Source organism: Caenorhabditis briggsae (genome assembly GCF_000004555.2).
Source record: "Caenorhabditis briggsae complete genome, chrIV, whole genome shotgun sequence".
Lineage (NCBI taxonomy): Eukaryota > Metazoa > Nematoda > Chromadorea > Rhabditida > Rhabditidae > Caenorhabditis > Caenorhabditis briggsae.
Window position 1 is genome coordinate 1,491,435 of NC_013487.2, and position 8,394 is coordinate 1,499,828.

The 8,394-nt window shown below is 34.4% G+C and overlaps 4 protein-coding genes and 1 non-coding gene across 5 annotated transcripts in view; 2 read left to right on the forward strand and 3 right to left on the reverse strand.

Moving 5' to 3' along the window:
• CBG13798 overlaps window positions 1-27 on the forward strand; it is a gene marked incomplete at both ends in the record, with an annotated part of 4,465 nt that extends 4,438 nt beyond the window's left edge. The window contains one exon of the mRNA XM_045244827.1: window positions 1-27. This exon is cut by the window's left edge and continues 1,332 nt beyond it. Coding sequence (XP_045095257.1) covers window positions 1-27 — 27 coding nt within the window.
• Window positions 28-61: 34 nt separating this feature from the next.
• CBG13799 lies at window positions 62-3,659 on the reverse strand (the record flags this gene model as incomplete). Its single annotated transcript, XM_045244828.1, has 7 exons — window positions 62-197; window positions 1,730-1,920; window positions 1,975-2,095; window positions 2,505-2,641; window positions 2,683-2,762; window positions 3,159-3,278; window positions 3,431-3,659. The coding sequence occupies 7 exons, from the start codon at window positions 3,657-3,659 to the stop codon at window positions 62-64; spliced, it is 1,014 nt and encodes a 337-aa protein (XP_045100769.1).
• CBG13800 lies at window positions 801-1,317 on the reverse strand (the record flags this gene model as incomplete). Its single annotated transcript, XM_045244829.1, has 3 exons — window positions 801-838; window positions 880-954; window positions 1,197-1,317. The coding sequence occupies 3 exons, from the start codon at window positions 1,315-1,317 to the stop codon at window positions 801-803; spliced, it is 234 nt and encodes a 77-aa protein (XP_045100770.1).
• Window positions 1,578-1,649, forward strand: CBG28723. Its single transcript has one exon. It is a non-coding gene (tRNA).
• A 2,579-nt stretch (window positions 3,660-6,238) lies between the features above and the next one.
• The window catches only part of Cbr-srv-11, a gene marked incomplete at both ends in the record, with an annotated part of 3,068 nt that continues 912 nt past the window's right edge, over window positions 6,239-8,394 (reverse strand). Inside the window, 5 exons of the mRNA XM_045244830.1 lie at window positions 6,239-6,308; window positions 6,575-6,674; window positions 6,722-6,921; window positions 6,969-7,105; window positions 7,151-7,347. Coding sequence (XP_045095258.1) covers window positions 6,239-6,308; window positions 6,575-6,674; window positions 6,722-6,921; window positions 6,969-7,105; window positions 7,151-7,347 — 704 coding nt within the window. The remainder of the gene's footprint in view (window positions 6,309-6,574; window positions 6,675-6,721; window positions 6,922-6,968; window positions 7,106-7,150; window positions 7,348-8,394) is intronic.

Sequence of the window (8,394 nt, forward strand, 5' to 3'; positions counted from 1 at the left end):
AAATTTCCTAATCTTTATAACCAGTAATTTTCAAATGTTTTTGATTTATTTGTTTGAAAAATTATAATACAAACATCGGTGTTACAGATGTGATATTTTTCGTTTTCTTCACAAATCCCAGTCTTTGAAGTATATATTTCCGAAGAGAGTCTGAGAAAACCCAGAGAAGATATGGATTGATGCTTGCATAGAGGTCGCTGAAAATTTATTGAGTTTAGATTAACTTTAACTTTTTTGAAATTTAAGCCACTGTTATGAAACTACTACCATTTGAAAGAACGCATCATAATCTACAAAAAATTCAACTAGAGCTAATTTCTAGAAATTGATCTAATATAAGAAAAACAAGGTTGAAAATTGCTTCTTCTTTTTTTTCATTCCTTTTTTTAACCCCTTTCCGTCTCTCCGTGTCTCTTCAAGCAGTGGAAAGCCGCGCATTTCTATACTCCCTCCACCTCGTTCCTCTCTCAGCAAATTTTTGGCACATGTGCCGCTACTTGGGGCACCGGTGCCGCTGCAACGCGGTAATCGTGCCCGGGGGGTCGGGCACGCATGCATTTTGCGTGCCGTTGCCGTGCCGTATCCGTGCTCATGTGTGCCGTTATTCGAAATTCTTTCCCCAAAATTGGCTCAATTAATTTCAATATTTTCTTTAAATTTAACAGTTTCTTCGATTAGAAATTCAAAAAAAAATAGTAACAAAAAAAAAAGAAAAAACGATCATTTAAATCTGTAGAGAAGATTGTGTCGAAGATGTCGAATTTCGATGAAAGTACCTTTCGTACTCCTCTTCTCCAGCTTTATTGGTGTTGGGCTTGGCAGGGTGTTTCTGAAAGAACTTTAAAGATTATTTACATAACTAATTGGATGAAAACTCACATTTCTTTGGACGAATTGTCTTCCCGAAAATCCATCGGAAGTTGTCTGGCACGTTTTCACCGAAGATCAGCGGAACTGTAAAACATAGGGATTAACATTAACCTTTCGAACATTTTTTTTGAACACTGTCATTTCAAAATAGTTCAGTTTTTTACATCTCGCCCACTTACATATTTAATTTGGAATATTCATCGTTGCTGGTCGTAAAATATCTTCTTCTTCTTCAGTATCCCCCACGGTTTGACGACTTCCCTTCTCGTCTTTTATAACTGAAAAGATTTCCGACATCATTATTACTTGAACATCTCTCAACTCACCTATTTTCCTTCGGTGTCTCTTCCAACGGGACATCTGGTACAGCCAATGTCTGAAAACTAAACAGAAATATATTTCATGATTTTCCACCTGAAAGCCTAGAAAAACAAAACCAAATGCCATAAAACGGTGAAAAGTACAAAAATTTATGAAAATGAATGACAAGCTATTTTCGCAACATTTTCGAAACTATGGATAGAGACGATATGCGCAGGTGGTTCAAGAAAGGGCACGGCAGCGGCACGGTAGCGGCACGCCACATGCTTGCTAGGGGCACGGGTGCGGTGTTCCAAGGGCACTTTCAACGCGGCACGGTGCTGTTTGGATGCGGATCCTGTGCCCCTCTGTGCCCTGGCGTGCCGAAAATTTGCTGAGCTCCCGTGTCTTCGGTAGAATAGTGGTGAGTATCCGCGTCTGTCACATGCGAGACCCGGGTTCAATTCCCGGCCGGGGAGAAATCTTTTTTCTTTTTTCTGATTCAATTTTCCTATTTCCAGTTGCAAAATGGTAGTTTTATAAACACTTCATCTCTCACCTGACTGCATTATAAACCAAATAAAACTGATCAGTAGTGAATGCCAAAATGTCTGCGCCTTTAAAAATGAAAAGCGTCAAAATACACAGCTGGACTCCAACAATGATAGTGCTCATTGTGAATAGACGAGTCTCTCTCATCTTGGCTCTCTCTTTGGTTCGGGATCTAATTACCATGGTAGTTGGGGGCATCTGAAAAGAAGTTTATGTTAAACATTTGAAAATTATATCAATAATCTAGGTTACCATATGCTTTTGCCTCTTACGTAGAACCCAAAACAGATAACAATAGGTACAAAGTAAATAAATAGAGTTGATTAACAAAAACACACCACCAATTGCGAAAAATGTGTTTGTCATGGGTTTGCTGAAAATTTGGGAAATATTGTAAACCGCCAAGTTTAAGCCCAGATATCTCGGTTTCTGTGAAAGATATCCAAAAGTGGTCAAATAATAAAATTTTTATCATAATATCAGCAATATTTTATCAATTGACAACTTTTTTTTAACCTTTCACAGAAACCGAGATATATTTGTTCAAAGCTTTGACGGATCAGTGGCGGCCAATTGGCGGCTCTGAGAGGACCATAACTTCAAGCCCATTTTTTCATTTTCTGTAACAGATATCAAAAATGACCAACTGACCAAATTAAATGACCAACGGACCAAAATCATCTTATCAGTAACACTTTATCAGTTGACAACTTCTTGATATCTTTTTCAGAAATTGAGATATGTGAACTTAAAGCTGAAGGGTCGGATTTGAACGCACTTACTTTAAAAACTTAGGGACTATCCCATTGTTTTTATTTCGAAATAGTTCTACTGGGTTTAAAAATGTTGCTAAACCAATAAGCAGTCCTGTGAGATACTGTATTGCGATAGCTATCCAGAGCCGGTATCCCATCCACATCTGAAATTCAATGTTGACGAGAATTCAAATTTCTTGATTACCTTATGAAAGCTTGTGGGAAATAACATTACTGATAATCGATTAGAAGCCAAAACTGACACTCCCATAGCTTGGCAAACGCCTGAAACGCTATGTTAATTACCGTAAGCCTGTAATAGAACAATCCTATAACATTCAACTTTGATTCAATTTATCTCGGTCCCTGTCAAAGATGTGAAAAAGTTATCAACTGATAAAACTTTTATCATAAAATCAGAAGTGTTTCATCAATTTCCGAGATAATTGAGCTTAAACTTGGCAGTTTGGATGCCCACCATATGAATTACGGTAATCTGGTTTTTTGATTTTTTAAAGCTAACTCGCATAGGAGTTGAGATAATTGAGCTCAATGTCGACGGTTTGGGTGCTCTTCTATTACAGGTGTTACGGTAGCTTACTTAAAGGAGCCGAGATAATTGAGCTCGAACTTGACAGTGTCGGGCCCTTCTATTACAGGTAGCTTAATTAGCCCAATTACCTGTACACCACGCAAAGTATAAATAAATTTTTCCATATGGGTTACCAAGAAATAGATACACAGTTGGGAACCATCCCCATTTGGGAAACATTGCGCCGAGATAATTGGTTAGGAGGGTCCCTGGAATATTTAAAAATTAATTTAAAAATTATTTTTTGAAAATAATTCTTTATTGTTTGAGAAACATATCAATTCCGAAAATTATTTCGAGAACTGTTGACGCAGAACTGTTACGATTTTCGAAAAAAAAAAATTAAAAAGCTTCAACTCACATATATCAACACCTGCTGTAGACAGGCATAATTTGAAAAATGGGCTGTTTAGCTCATCGATTTTCTTATTTTGCGCTTCTATCAACGCCCAAACAATTATCAAATAAATGGACATTGTGAGCAAAAACACACAAAATTGTGTGGTTTCTACGATATATACAATTCTGTCGTCTACAGTAAGAGAGTTGCTAGCCTCAGCAAGAGCCCAAAATTCAGGGGGAAGCGACATCTGGAATATGGGTTATATAACAAGAAATTTAAGCTAGAAAAAAAATCTGAAAGGAGGATTATTGAAAAATTAAAAGGCAATTTCTATTTATACCGTAAAACCTGTAATAGAAGGGAACCCCATACTGTCATGTTTAAGCGCATTATCTCGGCTCCTAAAAGAGATATCAGAAATCTGTCAACAGATAAAATGTTTGTGATATAGTGATGAGTAATTTATCAGTTGACTACTTTTTCGTACCTTTGACAGGAATTGAGATGAAATGGCTAAAGTTAAAAGTTATTTGACCCTTCTGTTATAGGTTTAAAGGTAGTTTTAATGAAAATCAAACAGCTTTTTCAGTGTTAAAAAAGGATTTTCAAAACGTTAAAAAATCAAAGGTTTAAATCGAAATCGAAGAGCAACAGTTCTAGACAACTCTAACCATCTCAACTTTTTTGAATCTCCAAAAAATCGATTCGGAAATTAATAATTTTGGATATTATGGATTTTTGAAATTCTATTCTTGAAACAGAACTTTTTCTTTTCAAAATTCAAAATTTCAACTGCCATAGAGATCTGTTAGAAAGAAATCATCTGACACAAAATAACGCTTCAAGTTCTCTGTTTTCAAAAAAATTCTTACATTTCACTCTCTCCAAGCCAATAATTTGGCTTGTTGAAAATATCAAGGTACTAGTTAAAGATAAAGGACAAAAGGGATCAAAATGTTGGACTGAAATGCCTGATTTCAAGAAAATGATGATTTTTTTTTTGGAATTGATCTCTATGAATCTTATGGCTACCGTGAAACCTGTAATAGAAGGGTCCATCTATCTTGGTTCCTGTCAAAGATATGAAAATGTTAACTGATAAATTTTTGATCATAATATCAAAAATATTTTATCAGTTGACACATTTCTTTGCATAAGAGCCAGGTAAATTAGCTCAAACTTGACAAAGTGGGGGCCCGTCTATTACAGGCTTTATGATATGTTGATAATGTCTTTTTTAATCTCCAAAAACAAAAAAAAGAATTTGTCAAATAGATTACAAAATTTGAATTCCATTTTCAATTATAATGTTAAGTTAGTTAGAGGTTTTATGAAAAACGGAAAATTTACATAATCATTCTTAACTCCGAATTTCCAAGAAATGGACATTTTGAAACCGATAATTTTAGTCGAAACTATACACTTTTTGAAAATCATTTGAAATTTTTTTGATTCTTTGATTTTCAAATCATTCTTATTGGAAAAATGAGAAACAAATAAGGTAAATATCTAAATTCAAACAACCAGAGTAAGGCTTCCATTCAGTCGGGAAATTTAGCCGACCGACCACCGACCCCGCCGACCGACAGCCGAACGAACTGACCGATCGGTCGGCGCGCCGACCGTTTTCGTGCATTTGCGCGTCAACGTGCTTGCATACGCTGCATTGCATTTTACGACAAACTACCTACTAAAAGCCTCGTTTGTCTTAAAATAAAGTGCTTCGTACGCAAAAATTGTTGTTTTATACGCAAAGGCACGAAATCGGTCGGCTGTCGGTCGGCTGGGTCGGTGGTCGGTCGGCGGTCGGCGATTTTCGACCGACCGAAATGGAAGCCTTAAACCAGAGGCCGTAATATGGACATTCATGAACATTTTCTTTGTAAATTTTTACTCTCAAAAAATCAACTGAATTATTCACCAAAAGGTGAATGGGAGCGTGAAAATGTACTGAAAAGCATTTCATTGTTTTCAAATGATTTAACTGTTTATGAAATAAGAAAAGGACTTTGAAGTAGATTTTCTCAATCACTATCAACTGAAAATACTCATTTTTTGACACATTATGTCATTGTACCAAAAATCATAATTTTCAAGTTGAACAGAAACGAGATATGTGTTTAAAGTTAGATAATATTGTTTTTATAACACTATTCTATCAATGCATAACTTTTTTGGAATGAAAAGTTTCCGAAGATTAGTACTCTTATTTATCAAAAAGAGGAGTATTGACCGAAAAGTGAATGATTTTCCTTCAATTTTCACGTTTTTCAGTTGATTTTATGAGAATAAATGATTTACGAAGGCAAGTGTTCATGGACACATCCCAGATGAAAAGTACTACAATCACCACAAGAAGAATTAACAAAGTACTTGAAACATGAAAAACTTTCAACTTTGATAATTTTCATAAGCCACCCAAATTGAGACTAAAAACTAAAAAAAAAGAAACACCTGGCAAAATTTACTTATGACGATAAAAAAGAATATACTTTGAAAAAAGTATAGCATATTTGGCAAGAGCCGGGTCATATTCTAAAAATCAAAATTCTGAAACTTTTGAAAATTTTTCAAATTCTGGAATCAAAACATTCTAATTCTGGAATTTTCAAAAAATTAAAGTATAAAGCTAGCTAAAAACCAACATTTAATGAATCTTTATTGAAATTTCCGCAAATTCATTTTCAAGATTTATGTACCAATAATTTATTTGCAAACCCATTAATTGAAAAGAGCAAACCAGTAATTAAAAGAAAAGTTAATGTACAATAACAGTAATCACTGAAGATGAAGGCTGCTTTCGACCTTTTTTGAGTCCCATCCGTATTAAAATATGTTTCCGAAGGGAATCCGAGAGATCCAGAGTAGATATGGATTGATTCCAGAATAGAGGTCACTGAAAATTTGGAAATATGAAAATTACGGTTTCGAAAAGTTCCTAATTTCAGATTTCATGGTTTCAAATATTTTTATTTAGAGTCGGTTAAACAAAAGATCCGAACTATTATAACTGATTTGTAATTCTTTTGTTCTTTCAAGTTTCCTAGCAAATGTTTTGGTATGATAAATAATTTATTAGTTGACAACGTCTTAATATCTTTGATAGGAACCGCGATAATTGAGCTCAAAGTGCGCATGGTCCTATTAGATGAAATAGGATACCTTATCGCATTATAAAGCAAATAAAACTTGTCCAAAGAAATGACAAGAATTGAGACGGCGTACGACACAAAAAGGCACAGAGCAGAAATTTGAATTGCCACTGAAAATTTAAAATTAATTGACCTGTTGTTAATTACCTTGATTTACCTGTTATACTACTCATTATGAAAAGCTTCATCTCCTTTTTCTTTATCATGTTCCGTGATTTTTTAAGAGCAGAGCTTGCAATCATTTTCGTATTTTTTCTCAAAACATATAACAAATAGCAATATGCGAAAATCAAATAAAGGCACACCAAGCTTAGAAATACGCCAGCAATTAGGAAAAAATATGTGACCAGGGATTCGCTGGAAAATTTCAGATATTTGAAAAGTTAGTTTTTGAAAAACCCTACTCTTTAAATTTCGGAACTATTCCATTTTTTGAATTTCTGTACAATTGGGTGCTATTGAAAAATGTGGCTATTCCAACAATCATTCCTGGCAGAAATTGAATTGCATATGCGATTCGCAGCTTTTTTGGGCTCCAAATCTGCAAATTTAGATTGCGAATTTGTTACAATTAAGAGTTAATTACCTGATGATGGCGATTTGGAAAAATGATAGCTGATAAGCGATTGGTGGCAAGAACAGAGACACACATGGCTTGGCAGATTCCTGGGAAACTTAATTTTGAGTTTAAAAGAAGTTCAGTCATTGTGTTAAACATAACAGGAAAATTTGAAGTCAACTTTTTGAAATAGTAATTTTTGAAATTTGGACTATTGCAGGTCTCTAAACAAGATATTTCTATATCCTAATTGGATTTTAAAAGACGAAAACTAGAAAATTCTTGGAACTCACGTCAGAGAAACAATTCAGAGAAACAAATAAAGTGAGATGACGACTTAGATGTCGAATTGAAATTCGTAATAAGTTTTCAAAATTCTGATAATTTTGAAACATCAGTTATTATTTTTTGAATTTTCTAAAAATCATATTTTTCGAAATAAATCACTGTGACCTATTTTTTATCCGAATTTCCCTCCAAAAATGAGTCATAAGACTCCGATTCAATTACCAGGTAGTATTTATTTTTTCGTTTTAAATAATTTTTGATCAGTAATCTATGACTTAGGTTTTTATGATATGTGATTCAAAACCTTTAATAGAAGGGCACTTTGAACTTTCGAGCTAATTTTTTTCGGTTCCTGTCAAAGATATCAAACAGTTGTCAACTGATAAATTGTTTATCATGATATCATAAACATTTTATCGTTGGAATATTTTTGATATCTTGCATAGGGGCCAAATTATTAAAATTAGCTCGAACTTGATAACTCTTGTATTACAGGTTCTACGGTACAAGTTTCTGATTGTCTTTAGTTAAATCTTTCAATTAATTTCGCCAAGGAACGGATAGATTGTAATCAGTTAATACTTTTTTAATCATGGAATTTGAAAAACAGTATTTATTTTTCTAAATCTTTCAGATATATTTTCAAATTATTAAGAAAAAATGTTGTTTAAAGATTACTTTTTTCTTTGAAATTTCAGAATTTTAATTATTTATCTCAAGCTGTAACTAGGGTTTCCATTTGGGCAGGTGAAGAAGCGGGCTACCCGCTACCCACCCGGGGGGCTCCCACCCGTGGCTCCCCGCGGCCCCTCGCAATTAAATGCGTGTGAATTTTAATAAAATTTTTAAGGATAATCACGTATTTTCCATGAAAAACTGATTTTCTCAAATCAAAAAACTACAAAAAAGATAATATTTTCCTCACGTAATTATTCGAGGGGGGTCAACGGGGGGCCGCGGGGGGTGAGCCCCCCGGGTGGGTG